Source organism: Poecile atricapillus, chromosome Z (genome assembly GCF_030490865.1).
Source record: "Poecile atricapillus isolate bPoeAtr1 chromosome Z, bPoeAtr1.hap1, whole genome shotgun sequence".
NCBI lineage: Eukaryota > Metazoa > Chordata > Aves > Passeriformes > Paridae > Poecile > Poecile atricapillus.
In genome coordinates this window covers 82166680-82183484 of record NC_081289.1, presented here as the reverse complement: position 1 = coordinate 82183484, position 16805 = coordinate 82166680, and the positions used below count along the sequence as shown (strand labels likewise).

Here is a 16805-nt window from a genome sequence, read left to right as displayed (position 1 = left end):
AAATGAAGTTTTAAATTTTTTTATTTATTTTTTTTTTATCCTGACAAAAAGGCTCCACGGAAAAATATCAGTTTTGCAGAAATGCAGAGGCATGAGACTGGTGAAAGGCAGTGTTGGCAGTTCACCATATTTGCCGCATGGTGGCATGAAGTGTCTAAGAAGACAAAAGTAAAATGAATACACTACGAGAAGTATTAAAGAGCAGCAGAGGCTGAATGTGTATGTGTGACTTTTGGCAGGATGTGGGAAATGCATACATACATACATAGATTCTTCTGCAGAGCTGTCAATCTAAAGTTTATTATACATAACACAGGCATAACTAAATCATGTCAGCCTGTTCAGTGGTCCATATTTAAATCCTATATAGCCATACACGAAGTCTAGGAGATGGCTGGTATCTAGTGAGAGGTGGGGTAAGACAGGGCTATGAGGTCTGCAGGGTACATACAGTGGATGATCTGCAGCAGCTTAACAAAGTACTTTATTTTTCTTCAACTAGTCTGGAATGGGCAAACGCAAGCAGTACACAAAGCATGTCACATGTACCCCAACAGTGTACGACGATCCTCTTCCTTACCTCTCTAAATATAAAAAAAAATATTAAAAATACAGATGAATATCCACTGGAATAACAGATTTGGATCTTCAGCCTCGTGGAAAATGCAATTGCTCTTTACCATGTCTGCAGATTTGCCCATGGGCAGTTGAACATTAAGAACCAGCCCAGAAGTGGCAGGAGATAAAACCCAAGCTCTGTGGATGAAAGCTGCACCTCACTTGGTTGCCAGCTTTCAAAAGTCCTATAGCAATTGGAGACCATGAAATTGTGGTTTCTATGACTCATGGAAGACACAATTATCTTTGAAATTATAGAATAAAAATGTGCAAATAAACACATGCAAGAGACCAGCTGAGTCTGAAGGCATGACAGGAATAGGAAAAGCACTGTCAGGAGAGGAATGAAATCTGCTTCTCTTGCAAGTAGTCTTTTTATGGTTTGACTTCAGAATTTGGAAGGTCTTTTCCAGCCTCAATTATTCTATGATTCTGTTAGCTAAGCAAGTATGAATACTTACCACGAGATGGTGCAAAAGCATTGAAAGTCCTAATTTACCCACAAGAGACTTGAACACCTTTGAACGCCATAAAAAAAAAACACAGGAGAATATCCACCAGGTGTCAGACCAAGGAAAACGTGACTCTTTTACCTGAGGAAAACCACCAAGAATAGGCAAACACTTTCCAAACTTAACTGTTGGCCTGAAATGTTAGCGGCACATCTCGCTTTAGTCCCCCCCAAAGCACAGTGTTTTGGGGAGTGTCATCCGCCACCATATTTCTCACCGAAAACTTTGTGTCAGTGGGAAAGTGTGCAAGAATTAGCTGATGTAGCATTAAATAACCAAACCCAGAGCACTTGCCAAAGAAACAGCACTACCAACGTAATAATAATGAAAGAAACCAAACAAATCAACAGACGGAAAGGTTTCCAGGGAGGATTTGAAGCAATATAATTTGTATTATGGGCAGTCATTGATACTGGAATAGTTAAGTTCAGATGACTCAGTACTAATTTTCAAAAGTTTCCAGAGGGGATTCTCAGGTAGTGCATTAGGTATCCTGAAAACCAGGACTGCTTTTTATTTCTTGCCAGGTTTTTATATCATTTTGTATCAAGCTTTGCTCGCTTCTTTCCCATCTTTAGACACACACACACAGGAAAAGAAACCCAAAACAAAACCTTGGTTAAGCAAACACAAAAATCCCCCAAAACAGTAAAATCCTACCAACCAACCAAAACCAAACGAAACAAAACCAAAAACCCCACGTCCAGCAAGGGAGAATTTGCCAGTTCCAGAACAAGATCTGTTAAGTGAGATACAACTTTCATCTCTTCGTAGAGGCTGAAACACTGCCGCGCTCCTTGGAGCAGTAACAGAGCACCACCTGCACGGGTGCCGCCGCGTCCCCGAGCGCGCCGCGTCCCCGAGCGCGCCGCGTCCCCGAGCGCGCCGCGTCCCCGAGCGCGCCGCGTCCCCGAGCGCGCCGCGGGGCCGGGGCTGTCCCGGCGGGGCGGGGCGGCGCATGCGCAGCCGCGCTTGTTTGTCACACGGCTTATAAGGCGGGGCCGGCGGCGGCACGGCAGCGCCTTTGTGGGGAGACGCCGCGTCGGCACCAGCGCCGCCCGCGCCGGGGCCGGGGCTCCCCGCCGCCCCCATGAGCCGCCTGTAGGGTCCGCGCCGCCGCACCCCTGCGCCCCAGGGGCTCGGCGTTGGTTGTTTTTGGGTTCCCCCTTCCCTTTTTTTCTTTCTTTTTTTTTCTTACATTCTATTTTTGTACACTTTGCTATAAAACCATGGTGCTGGGGAAGGTGAAGAGTCTGACGATAAGCTTTGACTGTCTGAATGACAGTAATGTCCCCGTGTACTCTAGCGGGGATACAGTCTCAGGAAGGGTCAGTCTAGAAGTAACTGGGGAAATTAGAGTGAAATCCCTTAAAATCCATGCGAGGGGGCACGCTAAAGTGCGTTGGACTGAATCGAGGAATGCTGGATCCAACACTGCCTATACACAGAACTACACCGAAGAAGTGGAATATTTCAACCATAAAGACATCCTGATCGGCCAGGAGAGAGGTAAGGGCTGCCCTTAACTCTGCTGCATTTATTTTTTTATTGAAAAAAAAACACGCATCTTTGTATCACCCCGGTTTCGCCCTTTCTATTTTAATGGGTGCATTCGAGAGCCGGACATGCCCAGGGTCGTTTCTTGGCGATGGAGTTACAGGAGATGCATTTGCAAAGTACCTGCAGGCAGGACCCCCTGAACTACGTGCCCTCCATCACAGCTGTTTATTAATAAGTTTTTTTTTTCTAATGCTTTACCTCTTTTTTTTTTTCTTTTTTTTTTTTTTTTTTTCCTGGTAGTAATGTTGGTAGGATTTGCCGTTCCGTGGAGAAAAACAGCTGTAAAATCACAGACAAATGGGTAGTGGACTTCATTGGCAAAAATCCTAATAACAAATCTTGAAACACAGTGAAAGCATAAAAACCATACTTTGGACACATGCGGGGTTCTGCTGATGCCATTGGGGTGATAATACAATTAATTTTTCTGGATGTCTGATTATTGGCAGATGAAAGAGTCTCATTTGCTTATTTTGACATATCACCACCCCACGTGTAAATTTTTTTTCTCATTTCAGTATTACCCTCGCCCAGTTAAAAAGCTGTAAGTTCCTTGGGCCTCCCCTACACTCCGCTCGGCAATGGGGTCACCCCGATGTAAAGATGTGTCCGAAAAGCCCTTGATGGGGGTAAAAGGAGGGGGAGGAGAGAGAGGGGGGAAGTGGTGTTGCGTAATAGGAGCATCTCTCCCAAAACTGGGGAGATGCGAACCTCCTGCTCCCCACTTCCCACTCTTGCCACCGTGGTGTCCCCGCGAAGTGCAGACCCCTTCCTCGGGGGCGGGTGGAAGCGCCGGGCCTTGGGGCTTCTGTGTGGTTTTTTTATTTCTTTTTTCCCCCGAACTTCGCAGCCTTTGTTCGAAGCGGTTCAATCCTGTTTGGGACCGGCTTGGAGGAGGGGGGTGCGCCGCCCGCTTCGCGCAGATTGGCCGCACGCGTCAGGTGGTGGCGATGACTTAATTCCCAGCGCAAGAAAATAATGTTAAAAACCGGTTATGTAATTTTTTGCGCTGCTCGTCCGTCCCCCCCCCCCACCCTTTTTCTTTTTTTCTGAATATGCATCATATACACTACAGCGAAGCGATATTTCTCATTCTTTCCGGAAAAATAAAACAAAAGAACAACTTAATTTTTGAGCAACTCCGGGCGGCACCGAGCCCATCACACAGTATTCCCGAGCTCAACGCTGTAGCAGAGCTCGGGCTTTTTTTTTTTTTTTTTTTTTTTTTTTTTTTGCTTCACGCCTTGCGCGCGCCGCGCTAGCGAGGTTACTTGCGGCTCCCACCTGTGTCCACTCCGCCTCGGATAACACTCGTCTAACTTCCCGCACCTCCGGGCCGCGGGTTCCATGAGCGTGGCGACGGGAGTGTGCAGCCTGCGCAGGAGCCGCCCGTGGCGGGGGAGCACTCGTGGGAGCGGCTGGGACAGGGGTCCCGGGACGCTACTGCGGGCGCCCGCGGCCGCATTTCAATGACCGCCCCGGGCGCAGACCCGCGGCCCGGCCGCGCCCCCCGCCGCCCTCTGATTGGCCGGCCGCGGTTTTGTTGCCCTGTTGCTAAGGCGATGCCCGCCACTGATTGGCGGGGCGCTGGCGGCGGGGGTGAGGGCGCAGGTTTCGCTGCCTGCCCCCGGCGGGCCGGGGCCGCTCCCTGAGGCGCTGGCGCGGCACGAAGCCCCTCGGAAAGGGAGGGCGCGGGCGAGAGGACGTGCTGCTCTCGGTCACGTCCCTCTCACGTCGCCGGTCCCATCCCCTGCGGCGGCGCGGCGCGGGCGACGGGAGGGTCCGCCCTCGGTGCGCAGCCGGCGGGCGCAGCGCACGCGGCGTGCGAGAGAGCGGCGGGGCTGGCGGCGCTCCGTGCGCGCCGGTTCAGGCCGGTCGGCTCCTGCTCCAGCCCGCGCTGATTGACAGCTCAGCACTTGTTTACCGCGGCGTGGCGGGACTGCTGAGCTGGCAGGAAGGGGGGGAGCCGGGCGGAGAGCAGCGCAGCCACCGCCGAGATCAGCGCTTCCCCCTCTCCCACACACACACACACACACCCACCCCGGAACAAAATCAAACAAAAATTAATAAATCGTATTTACTGAAAAAACCCGAAACGCCACCCAACAGTATAAAATACCACCCCCACGCCGACACGTTGTCCTCGCTCTTTCGGCATATTTCCTGACCTATGCTGAGTAACATTGCGTGCTGAAGGTGCATTTATTTCCACGTCTTCACGGCTGGGAGATTTTTTTCTTTGTTTGTTTGTTTTGTTTTGTTTATGAATTTTCTAATTTTCGGTATTTGCGCTGCAGGAAGTGGAGCATCGGCGCTTGTGTAGGACAATAGGAACTTAAGAGCCCTCCTCCGTGCCTCCATTAACGCTTCAGACCGTCACACATAGGCTGTTCCCTCTCACTTTGTCACGCCATATCCCCTTTTAAAATTCCAGCCCTTTTTATGTGCGAGGTGCTCAGTCATTTTTCACCCGACTGTTATTTTGACCAAGTCAGCGTTTTTCTGGTTTTATGTCAGAATAAACTGCAGTTTTCTTGTGGCATTTGAAGCTGGACAAGTAATCAAGACCATAAACAAGGGTCAGCATTCCTGGCATAAAACCAGCAAGTATCTTGGTCTTTCTGTCTGAGCCAAGATCGAGTTAACCTATTAAAGAAAGAAAAAGTTTAGCTCTAGATAGCATTAATTAGGCAGCTTGCCATTTCCTATGCCCCTGAATCTGTCTGGTACTTTCTGGGTGGTGCTCATACACTCGTTCGTTTCTCACACGTTTTTTTGTGTGTGTGTGATTAATGTTTGGACACTGTTGCCAGGCAGGAGATACAAAGAAGCCGAATTTCTAATTTAATCTTAAGCAGCAGACTTGGTACTGTTAATGCTGGTAAGAAGCCAGCTCTAGTTCATTCTGACTAGCAATTGCAGTGGAAAGCAGCATGATTTCCTTTACAGACCTTGCATGGAGGCCTTGAAATGGCAGCAGTTGAAACTGTGTCAGTGTTCAGAGGCAGGATTATATTTAAACAAATTAACCTCTGCTTCTCTCTATGGTGAAGTTGGCAATCTTGCCTACCTTTCTGTCAGAGTTGTTCCTGCATTCCAGCAGTTAATAACTAATGGACTGGAGACCCTTGTTTCTGGGACATCACATTCTTTGAGTGTTGTAATGTGTGAGCAGATTGCTTTTTTTTCTCTTTTAGATGATGACAATTCAGAGGAGGGCCTTCACACCATCCATTCAGGAAGGCACGAATATGCATTCAGCTTCGAGCTTCCACAGACGTAAGTACCCACTCACAGTCCTCCACGCAGGGCCCTGCTGCCCACCCGCCTAACCAAAACTCCTGCTGTGGGTGGAGGGGAAACCTTTTCAATGGTAGTAGGAATTGTGCTCCAACATGCAGTAGAGAACATAATCTCATTAAACTGAAGAGGTTGCTTTTACACTGATATACCTGTCCTTCTTATTTTTTTAAGTTTCCACAAAAAAGGGAGCTCACTGCTGCCCAGTTGCTCACTTTCTTTTTACCAAGTCTTGCTGACTTACTAGATACTGCACTCTTACTGTCCTTTCCCAAGAGGAGGGAGAGGAGTTTGAACTGTCACTGGAGTCCTGCAGAGTGGCTGAGATACTTTCTAACTCAACCATTTGCTGGAGCTAGGCAGACCAGCACAGCTAGAGATAAGATCACAGTGGAATTGTTTGGACTCACGTCTGGAACACATGTGGCAAGATTACTTAGATTTCAGCAAAAGAGGAGGTTGTTCTTACTGAAACAGGATGTATGTACCCAGAGTGGCTATTTATGCAGAAAACCTGGCTGGACACAAACTTAAGAATGGGTGGATAAAGTAAGAAGGATTCTCCCACCAAATCTCATTTGTTTTAGAAAACAAAGGCAAAGAAAGAGTAAGAGCAGAAAGTTTGTTCTGGTAAGATAAAAATTGTTGCCCCACTCCTGTCTGAAATATGTAATGTAGACACTATGGATGTAAGATTGGATGTAGCAGAATTACCAATATGAAAATGAGCTAAAAATACAAGTTCTAGTAAAATCAAATACACGGGAAAAGAGGGAGTATGGATGAAAAATGAGCCTTTTGCTGTAAAAGGCAAGTAGCCGTCATTAAAATTTTGAAAGTCACTGAAAATTTGGCAGTTTTATGTGAATAAGCTCACTGCCTAATACTAAGGTTGTTTATTGGAGGTTGGTTTTAGCAGAATGTGCAATAACAAACACTTCTACAGTTTCAAAGTGAACAGCACAGGACTTCTACGCTGTTCCAGTAAGATTTTTTGTGAAGCCCTTTAAATATGGAGATTTAACATGGTCAATTTAATATTCTGTGAAAAGCTCAACTACAAGAAGTAGTAAGGCCAGTACTGATTTTCCCTTGAGTTTAAAGGGTCATTTAAAAAATAAAAAAAAATAAAAAAAAATAACCCAAACCCAAAACATTAGAAACATCATGAAATTCTTAGCTTGAAGTGAAACAGCCAGATAGCAAAATATCACAAGCATTGGTCAAATTTTAGGTTCTTTTTTAGTGCCATGAAGGAATAGGTGTTAACCCAGTTTTTACTAATACTGGAATAACAAAGGGTGATATTAAAAGTCTGAACTTCGATGCTGCCTACTTACTTGCTATTTTGTGTCCATAGAATACTTCCAAAACTGACTTAAACTTCAGAGCATAAATGGAAAGATGTGCATCATCCTTACTGATTTTTCCTCTACAGAATATGGGACAGAATGCAACACTGAAGTTGGATTAGAAAAGCCTTTTAATTTCATTATTAGGGGAAAAACCTAGACATTTCAAATATGCAAATAGAGAAGTCAAACATGTAACTGAAATAATAATTCTAGTAAAGCACTAGAATGACTAGTACTACTCTCTATGGAAAATACGGAAATGTTACAAATATATTATTTTAATGTATACATAACAGTCTATCCAGAACATAATAAAATAGAAAAAAGAAGACTTAGATAAAAATAAAGATAATTAAAATTAAGAATTAGGTAAGTTACAGAAATTACTTTTAATTGGAAATAATTGAACTAGAAAGATAATTTATCTTTCATTTTATGATACTGCAGTAAAAAAGGCAATGCTCACAGGCCTGGAAAAACTAACTGCATCATCTTTCCTCCAGCTTCTAAGATAGACTTTCTTGATTTGACAAATTTTAGAATAGTCTTCATGATTTTGTATGTGTATGTATGTGTACATATATATGTACATTTTGAGTTATTATAAATTTTTAAGTTGTCTTGTCAAGGTAGAGAAAGATTAGAAGGTGCTCAAAATAGCCTCTCTTCAGAACTCCAAGTTGTAATATTCACTCTGCTTAAGGTGAACCTAATTACGGAAGTGCTGAGTTGCAGCTAAAATTAACCTGATGTTGAGCTACTGACCAAGTAAACAATACACAGTGGTTTACGAAATGTGATATCCAAAACTAAATATAATAACAAATATAATTGGTTGACACAAATGGTAATTTTAAATTGGTAGTCAAAAGGGCATGCTTTACCCTAGATGTGGAAGTGGCCTCTTAAGCTTAAAGAAAATCTGTGTTCTCCTCGCATTTTCTAGTACAATTCCTTATTTGATTCTTAAAATCTATGCAAAACTATAGTAGGATAAATTGGAGATGATTTTTTCTCCCATCTTTAATCTTGAATTTTTTTGAGATATGCTTCATTAAGTACTACAGTGCATTAAAAATGCAGTTCTATATACTAATCACTGACTTGATCAATTTTATCATTATTAGACAGAAGGACTTTACTCAATTTTGACCTTTGTGTCCTGCACAGACCACTTGCTACCTCATTCGAAGGCAGACATGGCAGTGTGCGCTATTGGGTGAAAGCCGAATTGCATAGGCCTTGGTTTCTACCAGTAAAATTAAAGAAGGAATTTACAGTCTTTGAGCATATAGATATCAACACTCCTTCATTACTGGTAAGAATGGACAGAATTATTCATTTTTTGTTTCTGGCATTAAAAAATAATGAAGTTTAATAACTGAAACAATATCCATATTTAATTTTACCTAATACATTTCCTAATACGTATTTGATACTTAGTTACAGCCAATCTTCCAAGTATTACATTAGTTCTGCAACTCTGTAGGTACTGGTATTTGAAAGCTACTTTTTCCTGTACTTGGAGTTGCTTTACTTTTAAGATATATAAAAAGGTTTTGTCAATTTAAATTAATACTGAATTGTTAAATGTGACTAAGAAGGAAAATTTTGAGAACTGTTCCTCCTCGATTCTGAGCAAAGAACAGCGAAACTTAAAATAATTAGTGTGACAGACAAACTTAAAAATGCAAAGTGAATAATGTACTGATGTGCATAATTGATAATTTTCATATGGATGGTTTTCTACCATTGGGGAGAAATTATCACAATGCTCTAGAATCTTTTTCTGAAATGTCATTTCATTAAAATAATTTCAGTTTCACAACTGCATTCAATGAGGATTTGATTTTAATCAGGCCTAAGATTCCATTCCCCCCAACTCTTCTTCAAATTCACCCCCCATGGAGAGGGGAAAAAAAATCTAAAAATCCATTGAAATAGGTTTCTTGTGTGTATGGGTGAAAAATCAGACTTGCAAAGGAACATTGGCCTTGCACAAATTCCATTAAAATCAAAAGACTCTCATTTGACTTTAATGGGCTTTGGATCAAGTCCGAAATCCTGGTGTCATGTAAAATAACAAAGTCTGTTTAATACAGATGAAACAGGATCATTTTGAAATGGGAAATAGCAGGAGTCAAGGTTACAGTACTTTACCTTAGGTATTGTTTCTGAGGTATTATACTGGATAGGCATTCTAGTTTACTGGTAAATTAAAATCTCTTCAACAATATGGTGGGATGTGTAGGCTATAAAGCCTTTCCTTAAGCTGTGCTAAATTTATTTATGTATAAAAACCTGTTTTAAATGTAACTGTAGTATGAAGTGTTGCAAAAAAGCAGTGTTAATGAGTGTGGAATTGGAGTAAAGCTTACAGTTTGCATAGTGCAATTTGCTTGAGGTTTCTTCCTCTAAGTAAAACTAGATATGCTTGTCAAAATGCATAGAAAGTATGTAATCAATTTTTTTGGGTTTTTTTTTGGTGTTGATTAGAACAGATTAAAAGATTCATGGAGCACTCTATTAAATGGAAAATATTGTTCTTTTCTTGCAGTCACCCCAAGCAGGCACAAAAGAAAAAACTCTCTGTTGTTGGTTTTGTACCTCAGGCCCAATATCCTTAAGTGCCAAAATTGAAAGGAAGGGCTACACCCCAGGTACGTAACAGAAGTAATTATAGGAAATGTTTTTCCTTCCCTTTTAAAATGACAGTTTGTACTTAGCTGCTGTTATATAACATAAATACTTCAACTATTCTTACCATTTTGGTGTGCATTCATCTGTCTTGCTATTTTAAACTACTAATTTTGTTAGCTTGCAGTGTCTCCATATTGTTAAAGGACATCTGCTTTTATTTGGCCTGTGCATTTTCCTGTTAGATTTAACTCATGAGGTAAATCTTAGTCCTGCTAGCATCAGTGGATGTTGTTCAAAGTGTGGAGCATTGCTAGCAGCATCCAGTGCCTTATAATACACAGTGTGTGGCAGTTTGCCTAGTTGCTTTGGAAAAGCATAGATAAAATGAAATTCTGCTTTGTTTCAGGTGAATCAATTCAGATCTTTGCTGAGATTGAGAACTGCTCTTCCCGTGTGGTGGTGCCAAAGGCAGCCATTTACCAAACACAGGCATTTTATGCCAAAGGGAAAATGAAGGAAGTCAAACAGCTCGTTGCCAGCCTGCGTGGGGAATCCTTGTCATCTGGCAAAACAGAAACCTGGAATGGCAAACAGTTGAAAATTCCACCAGTTTCTCCTTCAATTCTCGATTGTAGTATAATCCGTGTGGAGTATTCACTGATGGTATGTTGGGTTGTTTCATTGGAGCATGAGTAGCTTCCATGAGTCCTTGAAAATTGTTAACAAAACATTGTGACCTGCTAACTAGTTACAAAAAAAAATACATAGCCTAGCATTAGGTGAGCTGAAAAGAATTATCTAAATAAATTAAGTTTAAATCTTTCATGTTCTACGCAAATGTGTTGCGAGTACATGACATATGTGGATTTGTGTTAAGAATATGGAGCTGCCTTTGACTTGGAGGGCTTTTTGTCTCCACAGGGATATTGGCTCTGAAACAAAAAATATGAAATTTCAGTTCCTTGTGAAAAATTCCATGGCTGGAGTTTTTAGTCTAATAATTATGAAGTGCTCATACAAACCTATTTTTAATTTGTACCTCTTTGTTGTTCTTTAGGTATACGTGGATATTCCTGGTGCCATGGATTTATTCCTTAACTTACCACTGGTCATTGGCACCATTCCTCTACACCCGTTTGGTAGCAGAACATCAAGTGTAAGCAGCCAGTGTAGCATGAACATGAATTGGCTTGGTCTGACGCTGCCTGAAAGACCAGAAGGTAACCTGACAAAACAAGTCTGTTTTGATTTTTGTGTGCTTTATTCATTGCTGCCATGCAAACAGACACAAATTACATCTTTCATAATAAGGTCCATAGAAAATCCTTCGTGGATGTTTCCTTGCTACCTGCTTGCTCTCTGTAGAGGAATGGAGTTCCTCTCTTTGCCTTCTTCTCTCAGGTGTGCAAGCAGTGGAATTCAGCTGATTGCAGGCTGGTGCAAGTGAAAGCACAGAATGCCATTGTACCTGGGCAGAATTACTTCTGCCTCCAGTATCCCATCCTTGGCTGTAAGGCAGTGTAACTGCCAGAGAAGCAGCTATATTATGACCTTTATTATCCTTAGTAGCCAAGACTTTGTGAAAACATAATGTAATCCATTTCAGTGGGAATCTCTTTTGTCAAAGGAGATCTCTGTAGCTTCTTCCCTCTTTTTGCATATAAATTTATGGACATTTTGATGGACAAATCCCAGACTGATGATGGAGTCCAGAGGAATGCAATGTTTTATCATTCCTGCCTGTAACAGAAATTCAGTATTCTGAATATGCTTTAAATTTGAAGATGAAAATTAATCCACAATGAACAATGGTCAGTCTGCTATTGGATTTGAGCATAGTTTTAAAATAAACTATAGCAGCCTATCTTCTTTTTCATGTTCAATAACTCTGGAAAACTCATGGAAGTAATTTACCTACATGCTGGTGCATTTTGCAATATAAAAGTTTAATATTTATCATGTTATATGTTTTGACATGCATAAGAACTTGTTGTTCGAACTGCGTGTGCCTTTTCCCTGCAGCACCTCCCAGCTATGCAGAAGTGGTCACAGAGGAACAGCGACAATCCAGCCTTGCACCCTTAGGTGCTTGTGATGACTTTGAGAGAGCGCTTCCAGGACCACTGTTTGCATACATCCAGGAGTTTCGTTTTCTGCCTCCACCCCTCTACTCAGAAGTATGTACCTCAAAATATAATTATGAATGCGCTGTTTGTCTGAATTCTGTCATGTGGAATAAATGTAAGAAACAGTTTCTACTTCATGAAAATCAGGACAAATAAGCAAAAACATGAAAAGGGAAAAAAGTAACTTAGTTTTAGCAAAGTGCAGGTAAATTGCATCAAAATTTTTCTGGGATTCTTCACTAGTCTAATGCTTCATAGAGATTCTGAAATTCTTTTGCACCCTCTGGGCAGCTTACTAAAGTTATATTGCATTATATATGTAATACATGATATTAGTGAATACCAACATTTTCAGTCTGTAGATGGACAACAAGCTATTTTTCACCTCTACTCTCTAAAAGTACTCTGTATTTTTAGTTCTTTGTATGTATTACTTCCAGAATTTCCATGCAGAGAAGATACAAAGGTGTTCTTTCTGGCTCAGGTTTCTCTAAATGCACAGTTCAATTTCTGTCTTCAAGTTTAGTTCTATGAAAGTCAATAGCTAGGACACAAGTTTAGGCTTCAAAAGCCTTATTTTTCAGGGAAAAGCAGTGGTATAGGACAAAATAGAATAGTGTCCTTTGGCTAAATCTTGCCTGGATCCACCCACTCTTGATTTTTTCTTTCCCTCTTGAATCACTTAATCCGTTAGTGAGTGTCATGTTTTTCATGTCTTGTTTGAGGTCTCTTCTATAATATAAACCTAGAACACAATTCAGTGCCTTTTTATTTTAGGTACTCTAAGTCTTTATAAATAAGCTTTCCCTTTGTTCTGAATAATGTCTTTTTAAAATAACTGACCAAACTATGTAGTGTCCGTTTAAACTATATTTCCAATTGAATTTTGGACACCTAAGTTAGAGACAGTGTTCTTCACCTTTTTCTTTATGTTGAAAGGAAGAGGAATATTGAAGTATTCTTATATTGAAAGGAAGAACATTGTGTTGGACACACTGAGTTCTGAAACATCTTATGGGGTTTTTCAGGATTCATTAATTACAAATTAGTAGAAGAACTTTTTACTAATAATTTTGTGCCTTTTTAACTAAGATGTCTTCATCAACTTAGTATTTTAAGTTACATGTTCAGTGATGGGACAGGTTGTCTTCTAACTATTCAATAAATAATTTAGAACATTAGAACATTTGTGCTATTATGGCAGATTTTTTTCAATTTTTTATTACATCTTTGTGCGTATCCTTAAGCTACCATCAACCTGTATTTTAAAATGTTTCACTATACTTACTAAATTTCAATTGAAGGTTTTATATAATTTCTAGAGATTCTTCAATTACTTGAATAACCTTTGGATTGGGAATACCATTTATCTCTGACTGTCTCGGACTTAAAAATGTTGGTGTTTGTATTGTTTTATTTTCTAGCAATTAGCTCTAAAAATACCTTGGGTTGTGTTTTTTCCTCTTTTGTTTAGATTGATCCAAACCCAGATCAACCCACAGATGACAGACCATCTTGCCCTTCTCGCTGAAGGAATCCATAAGAAGCTGACTTGACTTGGGTTTGGATTCATACCTGCTGTGATGAAGGTCAAGGCATCATAGTGGAGACACACTTTCAGAGAAAGTGGGTTTGCTCTTGCCTGTGTGGTGAATAAATGAAAACAACCTGTGATCATGCTTTGAAGCCTACAGTAACACTGTAGGACTGCTCCACATGCTTGAAGAACTGAGCTTTCCCCCCTCCCTCTTAAATACTGGCACGTACTAGGAGCAGCCTTACTAACCTACAGTCATGTGTGTCCAGACACTCAAACCACATTAAGAGAGGTTTGGCTTCCTCTTAACGATTTGGAAATTTGCACATGCTTATTGCTTACATTGTGCGGTTCAGTGTCACTACAGCATTTTCTCATTTACGCCGGACAGTTGTTACCCCTTTCTTATTTCTCGTGGTCCGCACAAAAAGGAGCAAAAGAAAGCTTTGACAAAAGAGAAAGAAAGAAACAAAAAACCCAACAGCAACAGACTTCGACAAATGCACTGACGTTTCCTTTTTTTTTTTTTTTTTTTTTTTAATTTAATGTAGCCTGGACTTTACCTGCATATGCACATGCTCAGAATTGTCCTAGTAGGCTGGTCATGTATCACCTCTTCAGCTTGGATCCTGTTGTGGATTTATTTACAAACATCAAATGCCTTCAAGCCAATCCTTCTTGCTGTATGTTTTGCAGCCTACTGTAGTAGATAAGCAACAGATAATGGGGATAGGGTGGGAGGGTGAAGAGTTAATAGAAAGAAACTAATAGACTTCATCAAGATTGTATACTTTCTTGATTTCTTTTAAGAATTTGTTGCCTTTCTACTATTATCGCAAAGCAGCATTTTGTTACAGACTGCCTAAAAATCACTTAATCTCAGGTGAACTCATCACTTGCCAAACTGTTGGAACGCTATTTGTTTTTTTATGTTGCACTGTTGAGTTAGTTCTTTTTTTGTTTTGTGTTTGTGTTTTGTTTTCGTTCTTTACTTGAGAGGGAGATCTGGAGTAGGGACATACACAAAAGTTACAAAACCCACCTCATTCCCGTTTCTACATTAAAAAAATGACGTTCAAGTTGTGAAGCTCTAAAAAAAAAGGCATAAATGAAACCAGCACCAGCAGACACCAGCTCTTTCCTTAAAAAGACTTTTAAAAGGAAGTGGTCATACACTGTCTAGGACTCACAGACAGATCAATGTCTCCCAAAGTAGGGATAGGAAGGGAAAGTAAATTTATTTTTATATATAGCTACTTAATCACCAAAAATTCTATGATGAGTCTAGTAGAAAATATATTTCAAAAGAAGCTTCTTTTATGCTAAGAGCTCAGTTTGTGCACTTTGCATTACCTTCAGGGTTTATGATACTGTCCAAGATTAGAAATATACTTAAAGTGGGAAAGATCATTGTTACCAGCCATACTTAAATATGAGTTAGCTGGGAGAGCTTTGATGACTGCATCTTCCGTGGCACTCTGAAGAGCTTTAAAACAAACAGAACACTGAATTATACCATGTATTCATACAGAATGCAAGAAACTGTATGGAAAAAGCACTTGCTCTTGAGTGTGCCCCAGGAAAAGGAGTGCAGTGGAGCCATTACCTGTGCTACAAATACCAGCGCTTACGTGCTAGGGATGTACAAAGGAAGTCAACTTTGCTCTTCAGAAACCACAGAACACAGATCACTAACAAAGGGACACCGTTCTGGTCTTGACTGTTTGAACAAATCAAGATCTAATCCATCAAATACTTGTCTCCTTGTGCAAGAAAAAAGCTCAGAAGAGAGCAGGAGAGGGGAGGCTGGTGTTTCTGCATGGTGCTCATTTTTAAAAACCTCTGCCTTGTTTTTAAGGCTTCATAAATGCGACAAAATAGGCTTTCCATAAGTGGCCTTTATGAGAGCATGAAAGATCATTCATGTTTCAAAAATGACAACAGGGTGATAAAATATAAATTATGAGTCGCGTTTTAAGTGATTCAGTTAAAAGGCTTGGGCTTTGAGCAGGAATATTGGCAAGAAGGAAAATGGATTATATTACTAGGCCAATTTTGTGGATGTCCCTTCCCTCTATCCCCTCCAACCAGACAATTTTTAAAGCTGATGGGATTGTTGGTATAAAAGGGCATTTGGTGGTTTTACTTTTTTTTCCTTTTTTATTTTTACAGACTAGGGAACAATTGCTGATATACATAGCATTAAAGTACTTACCACAATACAACAGAAAATTTCATATGAGGCAGGATTGACCAATATCATAGTAATTGGCTTGGAATCACAGCCTTTGTTAGAAGAAAAAATTGTATCAACATATCAAATAAAGACTTCCATTTCAAATTACATGTTACTCAGAGGCATTTCTCTTCCACAAATATTGGTCAATTCTAAGCATTATAAAGCTAGAGGTTCACAGTTTTAAGCCCAGTATTTGATAGAGAATTCTGATCTGAATTAGGAAAAAGTAAGTAAAATCCAAACATTAGAGAAACAAAGTGCAATATTAAATGTTTGCTTTACAGATTATATTCTATTGCTGTTTGTACTTTTTTGGGGTTTTTTTTGTTTGTTTGTTTTTTTGTTTTTAGTTTTGGTGCTGAATATGTCCTTGTAGACTCTTGTTTTAAGAAAACAATATGTGGAAAACAGTTTAATTTTTCCTATTGCTCTTCCTTGTGGAAAATAAACTTTTGTAAAAAAAAAAAAAGTTTTTGAATGTTATATCTATGCATAAAAGAAAAAAAAACACAAGTATCACATAATACAGGAACTTAGTGCAAAAAAACATGTATTGCCTTCTGAAAAAATAGAGGAAAAGCCATTTCTAGAGCTATACCACTGAGTACCACAAGGGTCTAGTTTTGGGATCCTGTCTCTTTTATTTACATCATTGAGCTCATGGGGCCAAGTCCCAGGATAGGGGATAATTGCCTTTTTAGGACACTGTATCACATTACAGCTGCAGTGACCCTGTTTTGAGGTGCCTGGTCCTTTCCCTGAGGAGGTGACACAAATTTTGGGGGATAAGAGGAAATTGGGAAGTGACTTCAAAGGTCTGGTTTCCAGATGGAACTTTGACATGAAGTTTGTTTACTTGGGGTGTAGGTGTCCTTTGCTGTTCCCTTCGAAGTAAGGAGATGTCAAAATGTCCACCTG

General features: G+C 40.6%; 1 protein-coding gene and 1 long non-coding RNA gene across 2 annotated transcripts; one reads left to right on the top strand and one right to left on the bottom strand.

Annotated features, from left to right (window-relative positions):
- Window positions 1-2154: 2154 nt before the first annotated feature.
- Window positions 2155-15880, top strand: ARRDC3 (arrestin domain containing 3). Its single transcript, XM_058826015.1, has 8 exons — window positions 2155-2639; window positions 5888-5969; window positions 8516-8663; window positions 9903-10005; window positions 10392-10648; window positions 11043-11205; window positions 12008-12162; window positions 13586-15880. Exons 1-8 carry the CDS (start codon window positions 2360-2362, stop codon window positions 13640-13642), a joined length of 1245 nt encoding a protein of 414 aa, XP_058681998.1. The 5' UTR covers window positions 2155-2359; the 3' UTR covers window positions 13643-15880.
- On the bottom strand, window positions 2884-5879 carry LOC131572721 (uncharacterized). Its single transcript, XR_009276038.1, has 2 exons — window positions 3975-5879; window positions 2884-3644 (listed from the first exon to the last, which is right to left on the bottom strand). It is a non-coding gene; the product is annotated as an uncharacterized LOC131572721 (long non-coding RNA).
- Window positions 15881-16805: the final 925 nt, after the last annotated feature.